Genomic DNA, 19,514 nt, shown 5'->3' on the forward strand with positions numbered 1-19,514 from the left:
GGGGCGGGCCGGCTGCGCGGGGAGGAGCCGGGGCCAGGGCCGGGCCTCGCTCGGCTTCCCCGGGATGAAGCGGCCGCCTCAGCCCCGCGGCGGCCCTTTAAATAGCCGCCCCGCGCATAGCGGTGCGTCGTCCTGAGCTCCTCGAGCATCTGCCCCTCGGCGCTCTGTTCGGATCCGCGGCCGCAGGCGGTGAGTCCTCGGGATTGGCGGCGCGGTTGGCGGCCCCGGCGGTCCGTCGGGGCCTCTTCCCCTCGGGCGGTGCGGCTGCGGGGCTGGCGGCTCCTGTTCCCGGCAGAGGGGCTGCGGAGCCGGGCCCGGCCTCCCGCCCATCACTCCGGGCGAGGCCTGGCGCACGGCTGCCCGCCGCCCCTCGGCGCCCCGCGGCCCGGGCGGCTCCTCGGCTGGAAGGCGCTGCTTGAGCTGCCGGCTTTCAAACAGACCGCAGAAACGTTTCCTCGGTGCCCGGATCCCGTGAACGAGGCCGGCGCGGGCAGGTCTGAAAGCCGTCCTCGTAAACTGCGGCTCGCCTCTTAGAGCCGGTCTCCTGAAAGCGCTTCTTTGTGGCAGCCCGAGAGAAGAGCGCTGACGATCTGAGAGCCTTTAGCTCGGATGGCTGGCCGCTGACTTTCATTTGTACCATTGGTTCTTTTCCCCCACCCCCCTCTTCCTAGAACAATCATGTTTGAGATTAAGAAGATCTGCTGCATCGGTGCTGGCTACGTCGGCGGGCCAACCTGCAGCGTTATTGCACAGATGTGTCCTAAAATCCAAGTCACTGTTGTAGATGTCAACGAGGCTAGAATCAATGCCTGGAATTCAGACACGCTCCCCATCTACGAGGTAAACTTGTCCCCTATTGTCTCAGTTGTGCTGCTTCTGCTTCCCTCCCACCGCACAGCACTTTCACGTGGCCCTCTTCCCAAGCTTGGGAAGTGTGGCACAGCAATGTCCTTTAGAGACACCATTCTGGAACAGCCATGTGTCACTGCCACTCATTAAACCAGTTTTTTGAAACAATAATTGAATACGTCTGGTGCAGGAAAATATCTAGGTTCTATATCAAAGCCTAGTAATGAAAAATGAAACTGTTTTTCTGGTTGTGCTAAATGATGCTGACTTTCTCCTGGGACCTTGTTTAATCGTAATGGATTAACACAGGAATCTTCTGATTCCTCCCTGTGCTCGAAGACTTGGCTTACAGGAGGGAAAAGCCACAAGCCTATAGCATGACTCTGAACAGAGATAAGTAGACTTCGTTTGTCATATGTATTCAAAGGAAAATGTGTGTAATGCTCAGATTAGCAAGCAGGATTTGAATGAAGATTACGAAAGTAGGTGCTCTGTTTTGTATTAACACTTAGGCTGAGTGAGTTTAACTAAACCTGATTTTATTTATTTATTTATTTATTTTAAAGCACACACACACACACACACACACACACAAAAAAAAAAAAAAAAACCTCAACACATCTGTTTCCTGGAATGGTGTCTTTTACTTATGAAGAATGTATAAAAACTGCCAAGAATTAGTTCAGGCTGTTGTAAATTTGAGTCATTACACACACAGGGGTTTGTGTTTGTTACTCAATTTGTTCTTGTTTCAACTTTTTCTTCATAGTATCACAAGGTACAAGGAAACTTTTTCACTTTCTACTGAGGTACCTTTTTATTTACATACTAGAGGGGTTACAGTTGGGACTGTCTCATGGGTTGGTCTGCTTATGTTGACATTTGCTTTCCTCTTCAGTTAAATATTTGATATAAAGTGAGACAGCAAAAATGTCTTGCACAAGAAAGCTTCTGCTTCTTTTTTTCCTCTCACTGTACGGTGAACTTTTGCCTTCCTAGTGATTACTCACCCCTGTCATGATGGACATCTTATAAGCTGGAGACTGATTACCAGTTTACAATATGTGACTTGATTTTTCAAACAAAACATAAAGGCTTCATTTGGATACATTTGTCACAGATCAATTAAAAGATTCCATAGTCCATTCTACTACAGAGGATTGTTCATGCACCTGTAAATGGATGTGTTAAGAGAAGGGGAAGTATTCCAGTGCCTTAAGCCCTGGAAAGAATCTCATCAAGTTGTTCCTGTGGTGCTTTCACAGTGCAGGTGTGGTTCTGATATAAACTTAACCTTGTCCAAACATGAGCAGTTGACAGAAGGTGTTGTCTTTATCTCCTGTTTCTCAACCTTTCTTCCACAGGATTTGGGCTTGATAATTTGATGGGAGAATATTTATTTTGAATGCTGAGTCAGTTCATTAGATTTGAGCTCATGAGTTTAGGAGATCTTGGATTGTGTAGCTGAGGGACAAGGAGAGCTATGAACACCTCTTTGTGCCTGCAGCCTTGGAAATATTTTAAGATTCATTCTTGAACTTACTTAAAGAACCACTTGTAGAGTGATGCTATTTGTTGCTCATGGTAATAGCATTAAGCATGTAAATAACTGACTCCTAGAAACTCTTATGTGAATAGCAGCTCAGTGTGGATGAAATCTTTGAGACTACAGTTTGAGTGTTTTGACTAAGAAACAGGGGTTTGTTCTGGTTGTTTTTGTTTTTGTTTTTGTTTTTTTGAATTCTCCCTATAAAGCTGCAGAGGCACTACTTCACATTTGACAGACTGAAAACATGGAGTAAAAGCATCGCTGGATCTGAAAAGGCATTCCATCTGTTTGTGCATAGCAGTTTTTACTGCTCTGTGTGCCCTGAGTGACTAATGTATGGCATTTTTTACCTTAACTGTTTTCTTTATGTGTTTTTTTTTTTTTTTTTGTTTTGTTTTTTTTTTTTTTCCAGCCAGGGTTAAAAGAAGTGGTGGAGTCCTGTCGAGGAAGAAATCTCTTCTTTTCCACCAGTATTGATGATGCCATCAGAGAGGCTGATCTTGTATTTATTTCTGTGAGTTTGTATTTTTTCTTCTTGCTGTGTTAACAAAATTAGGAAGAGTCCTCTGTTTTCTCATAAGGATTCATTTAGCCATGCTGTGTCACCGTGCCACTGACTTCTTGTTTCTTTTGTGTACTGTGGGAAAAGTAGTAAACTTTTTATATTAGTGTTATCTTGCAGTTTGTTTCCTCTAGCCAGGAGAGTATTTGGCAGACCAGCAGGCCCTAAGTCAAAATGATAATGCCAGTGTTTGTCTTGGTGAGGTGCGGGGGAGCTTAGAGCAGAATATAGTGCAGTTCTGTCTCTGTAATGCACTGTGGTCCATGGGATTTAAATATTTATGTGGTTCCTAGATTGGGATGTAACCAATCTGATCACTGGTTATAAAGGTGGCTTGTTTCTAGAAGATTTGAAAGTCCTGTGAACTAATTAAACAGGAGCTGGCAGGATTTTCCCTTAATATCCTTCATTAAATTTATCACAATTTCTAAGCTATTGACACCATTAGGAGAAGCAGGTTCAGTAAACATAACCTTATCAGGAAAGGTCATACTGCTTATAATGTGGAGCCTAAAAGAACTGACTTCTGTTTGTTTTGGTAGGCCACAGTTAGGTTTTGTTACTGAAGTCCTCCTTTTTTTTGGGTCCCTTCTTTGTTAGAACACCTCAGTACAGAGCTCTCTTTCTGACAGTGTTTTTCTCCATTGAGGGGTAGAGTGAATGCTGCTTGGTTGGATGACTGCCACTGATACAAGCCATGTATTGCCACCTGGCTTCCTGTCACTGACTGAAGAAATGCTGTTGTGTTTTACACATTGTTGCTATTTCTTTGAGTCTGCAATGAAAAGGATCCTCTGTCTTAATCTAAATGTGCTTTCCTGCATGCTTTCTGTGTACTTCACTGTAATGATTTCCAGCAGTTTTACACTTAGGTTGAAAGCATAACTGCCTTGCTAGCTGCAAGGTTCTACATGTAATCTTTATACTTACAGCATGGGACAGGAAACAAAAGATGACTGTAAGCATGAAGAAATTATTGCTGTGTCTAGAATATAAGGCCTAAGTGTTGCAGAAGCCTGCAGAGCTGCTATGAATTTCTCTTGTTTGAATTCTGTTTGAATAGAAGCCAGTGAGAACAAAATGGGTAACTGAGAAAGCTAATAGCTGTTCATCTGATATGGCAGCTAGAGTAATTGTGAGGAAGGACCGAAGTGGGCTCAGGGAAGCAAAGCATGTGTCATAACATAAGACCTACTGAATAGGTGAAATTGATAAGAGACCTAAAAGACTTCTTCCCTGACTGTGTTTTTGTAACTAGGTTAACACTCCCACCAAGACTTACGGGATGGGAAAAGGGCGAGCAGCTGATCTGAAATACATTGAAGCCTGTGCTAGGCGGATTGTACAAAACTCAAATGGCTATAAAATTGTCACTGAGAAAAGCACAGTTCCAGTACGTGCTGCAGAGAGCATTCGTCGAATATTTGATGCTAATACTAAGCCTAACTTGGATTTGCAGGTAAGCATAATGTCAGATGTGGATTTCTGAGCAGGCTGCTGTTTTAAAAATAAAATAAAAATAATTTATTTATTGTTCTTTGTTTCATACTTTATTTCTGTACCTGCAGGTGCTGTCTAACCCAGAGTTTCTTGCAGAAGGAACAGCAATCAAGGACTTGAAAAATCCAGATAGGGTGCTCATTGGTGGTGATGATTCTCCAGAAGGACAGAAAGCTGTCCGTGCTCTTTGTGCTGTTTATGAGCACTGGGTGCCTAAAGAAAAAATCCTCACAACCAATACCTGGTCCTCAGAACTCTCTAAACTGGTTAGTGTTACTCATTGCTGTTACTGCAATCAGTGAAGGATGCAAGTGAGGCAAAGCTCTTAGGCAGACTCTTACGAAAAGTGGGTGGTGCAGATAGGAAAGACATCTGGGATTTGGAGGACCCAGTATATGTCAAAGGGTGTTCATCTTTTCCAGAGATTTCAGTTGAGCTAACAGATGATATCAGCTCCTTGCCTTACTTTCATTCTTATTATTAATAGGGGTTAACTGCCAGTAGAGCAGCTGCTTTTGTAAAACGTTTCCAACTCTGCAACATTAGTACTATGTTGTTATGCTTACATAAATGCCAGGTAATGAGAACTATTACACTCCTTACTACTACTTAGTGTCTCAGTAGAGCTACATGGTATTGAAAGAGGAATTACTCTAGTATCTTGCTCCTTGTGGATCTGTGGGCATCCTGGTTTCCAGAAGAACTCAGCTCTATCTACTCTCTACTATGTTTTGTTTTTAAATTCTCAGGCAGCTAATGCTTTCCTTGCCCAAAGAATCAGCAGCATTAACTCAATCAGTGCTCTGTGCGAAGCTACAGGAGCAGATGTTGAAGAAGTAGCAAGAGCTATTGGAACAGACCAAAGAATTGGAAATAAGTTTCTGAAAGCCAGTGTTGGTGAGTGAAACGATCTTTTTTTTTCTTTTCTTTCTTTCTCTTTTTTTCTCCTAGGTGTCACAGATGATGGCACTTTGCAAAACGTCTTCCCAGTTTTCTTTGGGAATAGCTTCTAGTGGCCTGAAGAAAGGAGATGTCTCTAGAACACATGATGGCCATATCTAACTTCTGTAATAAGATGTGGTAGTGGTGACTGTTACAAGAAACTTTGAGACTTATGGAATGAGATTAAATCATAGAACCTTCATGCTAGAAAGCATGGCTTGAAAATAATGCTATTGAATATCTTTTCTTTTATAAGTACATGCAAGAATGAAAGTAAATAGAAAATGCATTACCAGAATTTCCATTAGCTTATTATTATTCAGCCTATATTGTGTTGCTTCTGGGACTGAGTTCTAAGGGTCAAGGATCTTTCTATTAATTGTTTCAAACCTCTGTTAGTTATTTGTGATATTTGGCTCTTGCCTGTGAATAGACAGCCATTTGGAGGCAGGGGAGGACATAACCTTCCCTTTACATGTTTATTCTGAGACATATTCATACCTCTCTAGGTGGTACTACTGGAAAGCAAATAATTCTGCCGTCTAGAGGCTCTTTGTTTCTCTGAGCCTGGCTTAAATCTTGTTTTGACTTAAATGGGATCTGAGGCAAACTTCAGGATTTTGTAACTGACAAAAAGCAGGTTGAGGAGTTTGGTTCTGGGAGGTACGTAAGGTTTTCCACTTACTAGCAGTGATATGATGGAGAAAAACTATAATACTCTCAATGGTTGCCAAAAGCTACTTGATTACAAAGATTGGAGTAGTACCTTGCTAATACAAGCCGCTTCTGAAGTAATAATCCTCTTTTTCAGGATTTGGAGGCAGCTGTTTTCAGAAAGATGTCTTGAATTTAGTGTACCTTTGCGAGGCACTGAATTTACCTGAAGTAGCTCGCTACTGGCAACAGGTACAAGTTTTAAACTTCTGTATTTATTTTTTGACAGAATGATATTTCTTCAATGTTCAGCCTTAGAGCATTGTCCACACAAGGCTTCTTCCAACTTGGTGTTAAGGCAGGGATAGTTTTAAAAAATACTTGTCGTGCTGGGGGGGTTGGGCTGAGATCCCTTAAAAAAAAAAAAAAAAAAAAAAAAAAAAAAAAGTAACTTGATATTTGTGGGATCTTAGCCTTTGTTTGGAGTTAATTAACTTGTCTGGACCAAATGAATCGTGAAGCTGTCTAGAAGCAGTAATAGAAAATGTGAAGCACAACCATAACTTGGCTCTGTTGGCTTTGCAGGAGTCAATTCCCCAAAAAGTCTCTCATACTGCTTTCTAGTTATCTGTTGCCTGGTTGGATGTCACTCCTAATTTTCTACTTAAAAACAGTCTCAGAAAACCTTGTGTTATATATATGTCAGCTTATTACATCGTCAGTTCTGTCCTGTAGCTTTGTACATCACATTTGTATGGTTTAGCCTCCAGCAAGGGGCTAGTTAGCATGCTAGTTACTTTCTTGCAATTCTTACATCAACTGCTTGAGAAAAGAAAGACTTGGATTTTATGCTGTCTGCCTCTGAGGATGTTTGGTTTGATATGTTCCATAAATGCTTTCATTAGGATAGTCTATAGTCTAGTCTGTGGTACAGAGAATTGCAGTACTGTCATTGGAGCTGAGTCTAACATACTGCATGAACCTTGTGCAAGTGCCCAGGAGGAGTCTGATTTAATGTGGAACTTGAGTGCTTTAGTATAGCAGAGAAGGAGTCTAGACCCTGAGATCTGTTTGCATCGCTTTTAATCTGTGTAAGATGTGAAGAGATGATAGACAATCCTTGGAGCAGGAATTAATCATGTTATCTTAATAACATGGTGAATAATAAAAGAAAAAAATACTGTCTTGAAAGAGACAAGGGACGACTTCAGTTTAGACTTTTTGGTTCCAAGCATACTTCTGAGAAGACAACCTACTTGATATCTTAGCAGCTCAAGTGTATAGGAACACTTACCATTTTCTCTGTGAATGTTTTCATAGAATCATTAAGGCTGGAAAAGACCTCAATCATCTAATCTGTCACATCATCCCCACCATGCCCACTAACCATTTCCCTCAGTGCCATGTCTGCTTGGTTCTTGAACACCTCTATGGACAGTGACTCAACCGCTTCCCTGGGCAGCCTGTTCCAATGCCTCACCAATTTCTTGAAGAAATTTTCCTAATATCCAACCTGAGCCTCCCCTGGTGCAACTCAAGGCTGTTACCTCTTGTTCCATCACTCTTACCAAGGAGAAGAGGCCAACCCCCACCTCTCTACATCCTCCATTCAGATCACTGTAGAAAATAAGGTCTCCCTTGCGCCTCCTTTTCACCAAACTAAATTATCCTAGTTCCTTCAGCCATTCCTCATAAGACTTGTGCTCCAGACCCTTCCCTGGATTTGTTGCCCTTCTTTGGGTTTTATCTAGCACAAGTAAGTCTAAGGGGTTGTATTCTTAAATCACTTTTAAACTAGTTGTTTATAATGCTTTCATGCTCTCCTAAGAGCATTTCTTTGCAATGTTTCTAAGTCACTTAAGCTGTGGTCAAATCAGATAGCAAGAATGGCTGCTGCACAGCTAGGATAATGTAGAGAGTGCTATGTTCATGTAATATGACCTCTTACTTGTGCCTCTTGCTTCCTCAGAGCAATGTCAACTTGCAGAGATCTACCTACCTCAGCCCATGCTGCTTGGGTCATTCTGTAATACACATAAGCACCTGAATAAGCAACTCTGTGAGTCCCTTCCTTGGTGATGTGAGCATTGCAGTGTCAATAGTTCAGCCCTGTGCATGTACATGGAAGACCTTGGACAAAGTCTGAAGGATATGCTGATCAGAGCAGTCCCAGAATCCAAACTTTCTTCTGTCTGGCCTTTAGGCAGGACAAGGTTCTCTAATACTGTTGTCTTCAGCACTTGAACCTACAGAAAGAAATGTCTCTCTTACCCTGTTGCCTGCTATCCCTATGTTGTCCATCACTGCCTGTCACGTGCCTCCCTTTACAACACCTTGCTGAATTACAAAATCTCACTGCTTTCACTTCTTTTACTTGAAGAAACCTAGTTCACCACCATCCTTCAACTGTACTGTTTACATTGTATGTTTTGCAGGTTGCTGTTGATTCCTGCTTTGAGTTGAAAATCTCAAAATCAATAGGGAAAAAATAGTTCTTTTCAGTTTGTGGTAAATATTGGCTAGGTGAGGAGCCTCTCCCCTTTTCTGCTAATGATCTGGTGCCATGTGTGTTAAAGGCTGAGGGTCAAAGTATGAAGCAGGCTGGGAGGAAAGCACTAGAACAATCAGGCTGGATGAACACATTTCCATATGACATCAAAAGCAAGGCACTTCAAAGTCTGCTTTAGCAATGTGAGTTTTGTGAACTGAAATCTCTTAAAGTGGATTATAAGATATAGAGCTCTTACAGTAGCTAGAGGCACGCAGGGAAGTGTAGGTCTAGCAAAGGAATGTCACTGTAACATCAGTCACTCTAACTTTCCACGGTTCTGCCTAGAATAGGACAGCTGTGATTTTTTTATTTTTTTTTCCCCCTCTAACTTTTTCTTTTCAATTAAATGTAAAACAGCAAAAAATCCAGCCTTTCAACTAGATGGGGTGTGTGTGCGTGTGTGTGCGTGTGTGTGTGTGTAAATGCATCTGCAGTCATGGATTAAAATTGTATGTGTCTCAAGTTTTAAGTTAACTAAACTTACCTTTGGATTATGTGACACTGAATAAAAATACTTAATTTCTCAAGCATCTATTGAACTTTTGTGGCTAGTTTGGCTTGGTCATTAGTACAATTGGCTTATAGTTAATAGCTCTCTTCTAAGCCATAATGTTTTTGTATAACTTCAGGTGATAGACATGAATGATTATCAGAGGCGGAGATTTGCTTCCCGTATTATTGACAGCTTGTTCAATACTGTCACCGATAAGAAGATTGCTATCTTAGGATTTGCATTCAAAAAAGATACTGGGGACACAAGGTAAGAAAGTGAATTCGATTAATTAACATGGATTCCCTGCACTAGATACAGCTGTGCAGCTAAACCCATAAGTTCACTTCTATTAACAAAAACAGCTCAGATATGGGATCCTTAACCTCATTTGAATCAATGATTTGTATTATAGTGCTTCTTAAATGGGTGAGACAGTTGATTCTTGATCTCTACAACATACCTGAATCATTCAGAAATTAAACAGATAACTTGTTCTATTTAGTCCCTACTTGCAAAAGGTGCTTCTTGAGTCCTTCCAGTAAAGAATGCTAACACTTTTGCAGCTGACTCAAATTGCTATTAGAAGCCAAAATTCCATCTTTGTTTCCCCAAAGATGGCTAATTCTCTTTTCTTATAAGAGACAGTCTTGATACAGTTCTCTCCAACTACAATTTGCATGACATATTTAGGAGAGATGCCTTGTTACCTATGGTCAGTAGCAGTACTGCGACTTGGTACCTATTTCTTCCATGATTCAGCAAAGAGATGCAAACTTTTTAAAATTACTCTCCTTGGCCTCCCTCAAGACTTTTATTTTGCTGCTGGCATAGATTATTGCTAAGACATTTAATGTAAAACCAGTATAAAGCTCTGACATTGAGCATTACGACAATTGAAGATTTGTGTTATTAAAACATACCAGCTGGTTCTTTAACTGTTTAATTCTCTTCTGTAGAGAGTCATCTAGCATCTACATTAGCAAGTATTTAATGGATGAAGGAGCAAAGCTCCATATCTATGACCCTAAAGTACCAAAGGAACAAATCATCTTGGATCTCTCACATCCAGGTGTCTCAGAAGACAACCAAGGTAAGGATGCTTACATTAAATTTCTATGCTCACTGTCCTCTCCCCACCGTAGCCAGAAGAAACTCTGTTCTCAAAATACAAAAGGTCTATTTAAATATTATGTATTCATTTTCACCATGGAAATGATTGCTGTTAGTTACACTTATCAAAGTAGAAAATTGACCTAGCTCAGAAGATTACTGTAATTCTTCTCTCTTTCCCCTTTGCTCTTATAGGCTAATGTAATTCTGTACTATTGTATATTTTTCTCAAATGCTTGAATACATAGAAGAGAATTTTCTCTCTGTGTGAATTAGGGAAAGACAAGCAAGAACATTCAATTGTAAGAGAGACTAGTGTTGCTCTGTGAGCTCCTTTTTGCCCCGAGTCCTATCTTGTCTGCCTACGTAAAGTAGAAGTAAAGAAATAATTCTGGAATTCACTGTACAGCATCCTGCCTTGTATTACTTTCTCATTTATCAGTGCTTCCTAATTAATTCCAATTTGAATGAACAGATTAAAAATTCAAATTTTTAAAGTAGTTGTCTTTGACTAGAAGCATCTTGGAGGAAAAAAGGGTTTTTAGGACCTCTTTTCTTACTTCCCTTATGTGAGAGGGACAGGCCAGTGAGGGTGCGTGGTTAGGAGAGAAGACCTAGATCAAGTTGTTTTTAAAAGTGAGGAAAATGGCCTGTGATGAAGAAGGTGTATGTTACCTCACATCTCCTTGAATTAGAGGGTGACTGGAGGGCTGCCTTTAGGCTTCTGAGGCAAACAAATGCAGCCCATAGTGTACACAGACTTATTTACTGTGGTGTGAACTGAGAATTAAATAAGTGTTAAGTACTGATGAGTACTTACCAAGGTACCATTAAGCAATGACCTTGATAAGAGTTGGGATTTGATCAGTTAATAGTAACTCCCAATTCTAGAGATGTTTTTGATTTGACTGTGTTCTTTAAATTTGAATGCTTAACTTCAAACACTTAAGTGCCTGGATTCTATCTGTTCATATGCTGGATACAAGCTACTTTCATCAAGTAAAATCAAAGTGACAAATGTATTGACAGAAGACATGTTTAGATAAGCAACCTGAGAGTCTTTGAGTAGGGTGACAAAGGGAAATCTTGTTGGGGTGCACCAGATTCTTGCAAAAGATATGTGCAGGATAAGACTTTATTTTCCTTCTATTACAGTGTCTCGGTTGGTCACCATAAGTCAAGATCCATATGAAGCCTGTGATGGAGCTCATGCCCTTGTAATTTGCACTGAATGGGACATGTTTAAGGTAAAAATGTCACCTTCATCAATCTTCTAAGTGAAGAATAAAAGACAGTGTTAGGCTACTTATTTCCTGTGTCTGCTTTAATTGCTTTTCACAGGAGTTGGATTATGAGCGTATTCACAAGAAGATGCTGAAGCCTGCATTTATATTTGATGGTAGGAGAGTTCTTGACGATCTTCATAACGAGCTACAAGTCATTGGCTTTCAGGTAACCAATTTGATGCTGCTGCTTCTGAAGTTTATTTAATCCTACTTTTGCTCACTGCAGTGATTGAATAGCAAGGAGAGGGAAACTGTTGTCTTCGTGTGAGGCTTTAAGTCTATATTAGTTTTTCCACTAGCACATTCAGTACCTTCTGTACCTGCTGTTTTGAAATCTCCTGTTCCTTTAAAAGAATCAAGCTATGTTAGACTATGCCATCAATACTCAGTAATATAAGCAAGTCTTGAACCACTTCTAGCAAAGAACTTGACTAAAACTACAGTTACCAAACCCTTGGACAAGACTACAAGTAAATCAGCAAGACAGATTGGATGTATGTTTTAGTTGCTTTACGTAACATATTCCTGAGTACACTGTTTACTTGCATAATGGCCACAGATTTTCCTTTTATTTTTTTTTTCTTTTTACACCTGCTTGAACAACATAAGCTTGCTTACAAGTAATTTAATTAAGAATTGCTGTCAACTGCTGTGGAGATAACAGTGAAGTTGTTATAGGCAAATACGACATGCTTGCTTAAACAACTCTTTTTCAGAGCGTGCTGAGGTAACTTGTATGTCCATCTTGAGAATATTAAGTTTCTGCTAAACTTATTTTAAATAGTTAAACTGTTTAACTTAGAATACTTTATCTTTTGGTGCTTTGTGTCTGCCCTGCAGTACTTTCTTGGCATAAGAAAGACAGGGCTGTTGAAGCAGGCCCAGAGGAGGGTCACCTCTCCTCTGCAGGAAGGCTGAGGGAGCTGAGCTTCTTCCACCTGGAGAGGAGAAGGTTCTGAGAGCGCTTCATTGCAGCCTTCCAGAACTTGAAGGGCGCTTATAAACAGGAGGGAGACTCTCTTCTTAGAGGGTATGGTAGAGATATGACAAGGGGAATGGTATTAAACTAAAAGAGGGGAGACTTAGATTGGATATTAGGAAGAAATTTTTTACTCTGAGGATGGTGAAGCACTAGGACAGGCTGCCTTTAGAAGTTGTGGATGCCCCATCCCTGGAGGCATTCAAGGCCAGGTTGGATGGAGCCCTGGGCAGCCTGATCCAGCACATGGCAAGGAGCAGGATCTGGGTGGGCCTCAAGGTTCCTTCCAGTGACACTTAGCAAGTATCACAGGAAAGATGTTCTTACTGGGCATCTGAACTGTTCATTTCTATTTTTTGGTTGGTGGATGTGTAGTCCTCTGTAAGCCCCACTCTTACTAATTCATCCTACCAATTTACATTAATCTAATGTAGAATTTATCAGAAATCTCCCTTTCAGAATGTTGTAGGACCCCGGTTTCTTTGAATGTCTAAACTTTCTCTTAAACAGCTAACTGTCTTTAGAGTTGCAGAGTTGAATTGTTTGAGAAACAACCCACTCCCTGAAAGAGGGTGGAAGCTTTTCTTTATTTAATGGATAGAGATCTCTAAACAAAGGAGACTTGAAAACACACTTTCTGAATACCCAGTAACATTTGATGGCATTATTTATACTGATAGTTGTATGGAAGCTGGGGCACATGAATACTTAAATTTCCAGGATGCAACTCTTTAAATCTCTACATGGGAACAAGTGAAAGGCCGATTTTATTTTATTTTTTTTTTCTAAATTCTTTGCACTTGTACTCTCAAATTGTCCTTGTACACAATGTGCTTCATAGCTACTAGTGTTCCTCAAAAGTAGTTGTGACCTGGATTTAATTAGTAAACTCTCTGTCACTGCCTTTGTGACTGTTTGTCATGCTCACTTGCTAAATGTGCTTTTCTCTTTTTTTTTTTTTTTTTTTTTTTTTTTTTTTTTTTTTTTTTTTTTTTTTTTTTTTTTTTTTTTTTTCCCCCTTCAGATTGAAACAATTGGGAAGAAGGTGTCAGCCAAAAGAATCCCTTTTGCTTCTTCTTGTGAAATTCCGAAGTTCAGCCTGCAGGACCCACCTGTCAAAAAGCCCAGAGTATAATGTTTAATAGGTACCGAAGGAATTCTGTCACCTTCTTAGTGATAATAACTGTAACCCTATGTTTTTTGTTTTTGTTTTTTTTTTTTTTAAGGAAGGATATTTTTCATAAACTACAAACCGATTTTACACTAGAAAACAGTACCTGATACACGTGAACTCAGCGTATTTTTCAAATCTCTATTTTTCTAGCAATTTTGGTTACTGAGGATGGTACAAACCTGTTTTTAATAATGAATCAATCTTTAAGAGGAAAAGTTACGCTCAAGCTACAAACTTCTGCTTCCAGAAGTGTTCCTACACTGCACTTTAAGTGTAAATGCTCAAGCGATATGAGCACAAAAGAAATGGAACATCTATTTTACTTTAGTCCAGTTATAGACAGTGATCAGGAACTCAGTTGGTCTCACTTTTTTATATTGTCATTTGGGGTAATTCTTTCCCCTTACATGCCTGTTTTAACTGGTAGTGGAGTCAAAAGATGAGTTCTATGTGAATTTTGGTAGTTCTGGGTTGAGACCTAAAACAGAGCTGACTGCAACTATACTGCCCTGATCCTGACTGGGATCAGCGAGCGTTGATGCAGTCTGAACTGCATCTGTTGGGTGCCAGGTGGCTTCTGCAGATGTCTGTCACATACTTGTTGGCAGTGGAGTAGTAGCTATAAACCAATCCACTGGCTAATCTTGTTCCTGATTATTGGTTCTTGCCTACATTCCATGTGCAGCACATAAATTACTGATTTGATCAGATTCTTGGGGCATGATTTTCATAAATTATCACAATACAACTTTCCTTCAGCAGAAGAGCATTCTGCCTGCTGCTTGTTCAAACACAGAATTTGAGCAGACATACCTTAATTCAGTGTCAGTCCAAGTAGAAAGCAAATGTTAGCTTCAAAGCTAATGCTTTTTCTACTGTCCTTTCTGCTTATATCTTATGAATAAAAGCAGTATCTTAATGAATCTGCAAGAATTATTCTCTGCTGTTCAGAAAATTTTAAAAAGAAAAAAAATTCAGCCCCGTACATAGTCAGCTTGCTACCTCATTTCATTAGCAGGAATTAATAGTTCCTCTATTATCATGATACTTTTGCCTTTATTATTACTTTCTTTCTACTTGTTTTTATTATTTTAAATTGGCCAGTGCTATTAAAGTCCTTGATTATAGACTCTGTGTTTGGCTTGTTGCATGGGGTTGTGAAATGGAGAAAGTGTTAGAAAGGGAAGATGATCACAGAGGATTTGAACTAGAAGGCATGGAAGTCTTAGTTCAATAATAGAATCTTGTAAGCAATCACAGACTACTTTCTGAATGTGTACAACAGCTGTGCCTTCAAGTATGCTATGTCAGTGGTTGTACTGAGAGCACAAGATCAATGTCTTGGTAATAAGGACTGTTACTGTCACTACTTACTATGGAAATGCAGGTACCATGTAAGGTTGAGGATGGATCTTTGAAGATTTGAGGGACGTGTAACAATTTGCAGAGGCAATACAAGGTAGTGTTAATTGTTTGGCTGTACTAAGTGTACTTTGGAGCTGAATGCTTTCAGATGATGCACCTCAATGGCTTCTACATCACTCTGGGCAAGCATGCCTGAAGTTGTTTTGTTTTTTTTGCTGTGTCACACACGGGATTCTTATGTGAGGAACATATTGGAAGCTTATCAAAATGAATGGGAATTATAGAGCCTTAAACTTACCTTCCATAGTGGTGTCTCCTCTTCCCAAGTCATTATTGCTGCTTTCATACAACACCTAGAGCAAAGACTGCCCTCTGATACAGGTGTGGCAAATGTGAGTACTCAAACTCCAGAATGCTGGATCATCTGGTGTATACAGGCAGACATCTTTCTGCACTACCCCAGCAGAACCAGAGAGAGCAAGCTGGTAACGTCTCCTTTGGGATTGAGAGGGTGCTAACGAGTAGTACTCTTGCCCTGAACTATAATTAGGGTAGAACTGTTTCAGGGCTCATCTTGCATACATGCAGAAGAACCTCACCACAGGCCAAAATCACCGCTCATCTTCTTCAGAGTACAGTTGCCAGGGAAATAGTGCTGGAGATGACTTGTATTCCTGTTTCTTGAAGGCTTGTGCTCACGAAAAAAGCATGAAAGAGATGGGGTTTAGTGCTATTGGGTTTGTGTCTATGGGATCTTACAGAATGTAATTCTTGATGAGAATTGTGTAATATGAATAACGGATTCCTGTGCTCTAATTTTTTTAATGTTTCTTAATAAAATGCAATCCCACTGTAACACCATTTTTCGTTGCAAAAGTGTGAATACAGCAGCTGAAACAGTACAGTTTAATACAAGCCTATGAGTAGCATATGGGCTGCATAAATTGTCTCACTCAAGATGTACAGTACTAAATCCAAGTGCCAGACATGATGTACTCTTTTTACTTCTTTGTATGGATGTTAAACTCTTAATTCAGACAAAACTGTTCCTGGAATGAGGATGGCCAAGAGCACTGCAGCTGAATAGAGGGAACACTTTTTTTTTTTTTTTTTTTTTTTACAAAGAGCAGTGTAAGAGCAGTTGGATCTCTCATGATGGCTAGTAAGTTTATACCTCTCTTCATCCCTTGAAGCTTTGTTGGGGGTGACATAGAGTTTATAGTATGCTATAATGCTCAACATCTGAAATTCAAAATGAAGTGTCAGTACAGGAAATAATAATGTGTTATCTATAATTGCTCTAGGGATACTGGCATAGGTCTTCATTACCTGCTTTTTTTTTTTTCCTCAATTCAAGCTGAGAATTGCTAGCAGAGGTTGAATGTCATCTTTAATAACTTCCCATGTAGTGAAAAAAGGGGACACCCCTACTCTCCTATTATTCACTGATCAGATGGAAAACAAATCTATTCTTAAATGAATGCCTTCTTTTTTAACTTAACACTTCTGTAAGTCATTGGATGGTGCAGCAAATCTCCAGTTGGCTGTGTAATGTTTAATTATGCTTTGTATGTTGTCGGTTGGTATAATGATGCTTTAAAAAAGGTCACTCTCTTAAAGAACACGTTGACTTGAGATCCTATTCCCAGAACTGTTTTCTTGAGTGCAACAGAAACTGACAAAGCAGGCGTACAGTACTATAAGAAGTGCAGACAGAATTAAGTGCTTCACAAATATTAAATGTGAAATCTCTTCAGAAACAAGATTAGAGAAGTCATGTGCTGAATCTATAGCCATAACCTCAGAGTATTTGGTACCTTTAATATAAAGTTATAGGGGAAAAAATGGGAATAGGGATGAAAGATAGTTGGAAAAGTAGTTTTTTCAGCTAGAAAAAGAACTTTAAAACTTGTCATCTGTGTTGTACAAATTGTCAGAGGTCCTCAAAGACTCTCAGAAATGAAACAAAAATGCATCTATGAAGCCAAAATATGACTGCTTTCCCTAGAAGCCATACAAAGCATGTGACTAGGAAATAGTTTATAGAGGTTGTGTAACTGGGGGCCTGCTGTCGGACAGCTGTGTAAAGCCTGAGATCATCTTCTGATCCACCCAGCAGCAGTCTGTAAAAAAGACCAAAAACTTACCATATGAAATAATGTTAGACTGTTTTATAGAAACATTTGTCTCAACAAGAAAAAAAAAGTCATAGATGATCATTGTGCAGTGTCCTCTTAGCAGTTTTAAAATTGCTGTATGGCTCAGAATTTTTCTTCATTTTTCTGGTGTCGATTATACTGAAAACAGTAACTTGGCAAAAGCTACAATAATAGCTTCCTAAACCTGCTCTATCAAAGCCCATTATTTATAGGAGGGCCTCTAATAGAAGCTGGCAGTCATTACATGTGTGGGTATCAGCAGGTTAGTGCTGCACCTCACCTGGCCTGCTCTAGCAGAGCAGTATTCAGACTCCTTGCTGTAGTGCCAACCTTCTGCTGCTCTGCTATGTGGTGTTTCAGCTGAAGGGAGGTGCTCTCTTTCAAGATTTTCTGCTCTTTTTCAAGATTACTTTGCAGTCTTATTGATAACTTTAAAAACTTTAAAATTTTCACCTTTTCAAGGTATAGGCATAAAGCCTGAGCCATAAAGAACATACAATCTCTCCCTAATTTACACTACCATTATACTATTTAATTAAATATATTCCTTTTTAGTTTAAAGCTAATTTGTCTTCATAATGCCTTAGTATTGCTATACTTAGTGCTTTATTTTGTGAAGTACCAATTATGCAACACTGGCCTCGGTGGCAGTTTGACTTTTGCTGTCTGTGACAATACCAAGATTCCACTTGCTGATTAGCTGTCATGCTAACATCTTGCAAAGCGTGGTGTGGTGGGAGGGTCCTCTTTCCTTTCTATAGACTACGAAAGTGTACATAAGTACTACAGCCAGCTCCAGGATTACTGGAATGAGAAGAGTTTATAACTAGACAACAAATTCTTGGAATATTTCCCAACAACTTCATAAAAATAAAAGTTTCAGCCAGTTTTAAGAATTCTTATCTACTGTTCAGAACACACAGCTGAGAATGATTAGGGAGAGGCTACCATGACTGAAAAGACAGAAATGTACAGCTGCTACTGTACCATATGCCACACTTTTATTTCTACCTGAGCTTAGTACAGTACGTAACAGACTTTACATTTTAGCCACAGTGCAGTTAAATCTGAATGCAGAAGAGTAAATACTCAGATCAAACCTCCTGGGGCAGGCACCCAGCCTGAATGCCATCTCCACACCCTTAGGTGGAGTACAGAACTTTAATCCCCAGGCAACAACAGAGCAGAATTACAGTACAGGATATGCACAAATCTGGACACCCAGTGCTGAAGCAGCATCAGTACAAAGCAGAGGGGTAACAGTCACGTACGTACCCAAGCTAAAGGTGGCTCCCTCTCTGCTGCTATGGCAACCATGAATTTCCTAATGTTTTAAATTGATATCTATACAAAGTTAACTATCTTGTTTTCTTCACCTCATCACCTTATTGACACTCGTCCTTTGAGACACCTGCAAAGCATTAGCTCTCAGAATGGCACAGTTAATTTTCTTAAGATGCAGGCAAAAGACATGTCTTGAACAAGTATTAACAGTAATTCTCTGGTGTGGTTCAAAATAATCCTAATGTGGTCCTTCGTCATGGATGCTTTTTTGTAATTCCTTTATTTCCCACAATGCCTGCAAGCTTGTGTTACATGGTAATGGTAAGACACAGCAAGATCTCACTGCCTTTCAAAATACCTATTATTGGCATCTTAAGCAGTACCTAATTGCAGCAACATTGATGGTAGCATCACATCTGTTTACTTAAACCTCTGATTTCAGCTTACCTCAGTTGCTTTTGCTCTTTCAAAACCAATTCTGTCTTCTGATTTACTACTTAATGCTGGAAGGACTACACAGTTGTAGCATTGCCAGGAGTTAGGTACAATAACAGTAAGTGTTTTGGTAAGAGTAAAATGTTCTGGAAAGATAGTAAGTTTATTCGTGCCTCCACCATCTGGTCTTCTGTATTTCTGGAACTGGGTATAATTATGTGCTGAAAAAGGATCCTTAGAACTGGCTGCTTTAAATAGGTTCACTCTCATTTTCAGATGACTTTCGTCTTTCTTTTTTCCACCAAGTTCTTCAAGAAGAATTCACCTAATCAAAAGGCAAAAAAGCACCAGAAGTCATTTCTAGGTGTTTCCAGGACATGAAGCAAAACAATGTGCATTCCTATTGTATTTTGTATTAGGGCTTACCAATATTCTATAGCAATTCAGTTCTACACAACTGCATTTTCAATACAAACAGCCAGGATGTGTAAAAAGCCAAATCCAACAAGCAATACCATCCATCCCCTCAAAATCTGAATTTTCTTCATGTTCAGAGCTATGAAAAAGCTCTGCTGCTTTGTGTTTTCAATCAGGTCGAGGTGAATTGATTTAATTAAAAATT

At 39.8% G+C, this 19,514-nt stretch overlaps 2 protein-coding genes across 3 annotated transcripts in view; one reads left to right on the plus strand and one right to left on the minus strand.

The window, feature by feature from the left end:
- Nucleotides 1-14,776, plus strand: UGDH (UDP-glucose 6-dehydrogenase). The gene is made up of 12 exons (XM_085223298.1): nt 1-189; nt 672-840; nt 2,811-2,912; nt 4,219-4,419; nt 4,529-4,726; nt 5,210-5,357; nt 6,214-6,308; nt 9,237-9,367; nt 10,057-10,190; nt 11,366-11,457; nt 11,552-11,662; nt 13,500-14,776. Exons 2-12 carry the CDS (start codon nt 679-681, stop codon nt 13,608-13,610), a joined length of 1,485 nt encoding a protein of 494 aa, XP_085079424.1. The 5' UTR covers nt 1-189; nt 672-678; the 3' UTR covers nt 13,611-14,776.
- Nucleotides 13,417-19,514, minus strand: part of LIAS (lipoic acid synthetase) — a 15,924-nt gene continuing 9,826 nt past the window's right edge. For both annotated transcript variants that reach the window (XM_085223300.1, XM_085223299.1), the window contains one exon: nt 13,417-19,217. In XM_085223300.1, the coding sequence (XP_085079426.1) occupies nt 19,203-19,217 (15 nt within the window). In that variant the 3' untranslated portion in view covers nt 13,417-19,202. The remainder of the gene's footprint in view (nt 19,218-19,514) is intronic.

This window comes from Meleagris gallopavo, chromosome 4, assembly GCF_905368555.1.
Source record: "Meleagris gallopavo chromosome 4, MGAL_WU_HG_1.1, whole genome shotgun sequence".
Taxonomy (NCBI): Eukaryota; Metazoa; Chordata; class Aves; order Galliformes; family Phasianidae; genus Meleagris; species Meleagris gallopavo.

Bases quoted from the DNA above. Each gene is read 5' to 3' on its own strand.
- UGDH (XM_085223298.1), top strand. From the start codon at position 679: ATGTTTGAGATTAAGAAGATCTGCTGCATCGGTGCTGGCTACGTCGGC. The intron at 4,727-5,209 runs GTTAGTGTTACT...TTAAATTCTCAG, and splicing joins CCTCAGAACTCTCTAAACTG to GCAGCTAATGCTTTCCTTGC. The intron at 9,368-10,056 runs GTAAGAAAGTGA...TCTCTTCTGTAG, and splicing joins AAAGATACTGGGGACACAAG to AGAGTCATCTAGCATCTACA.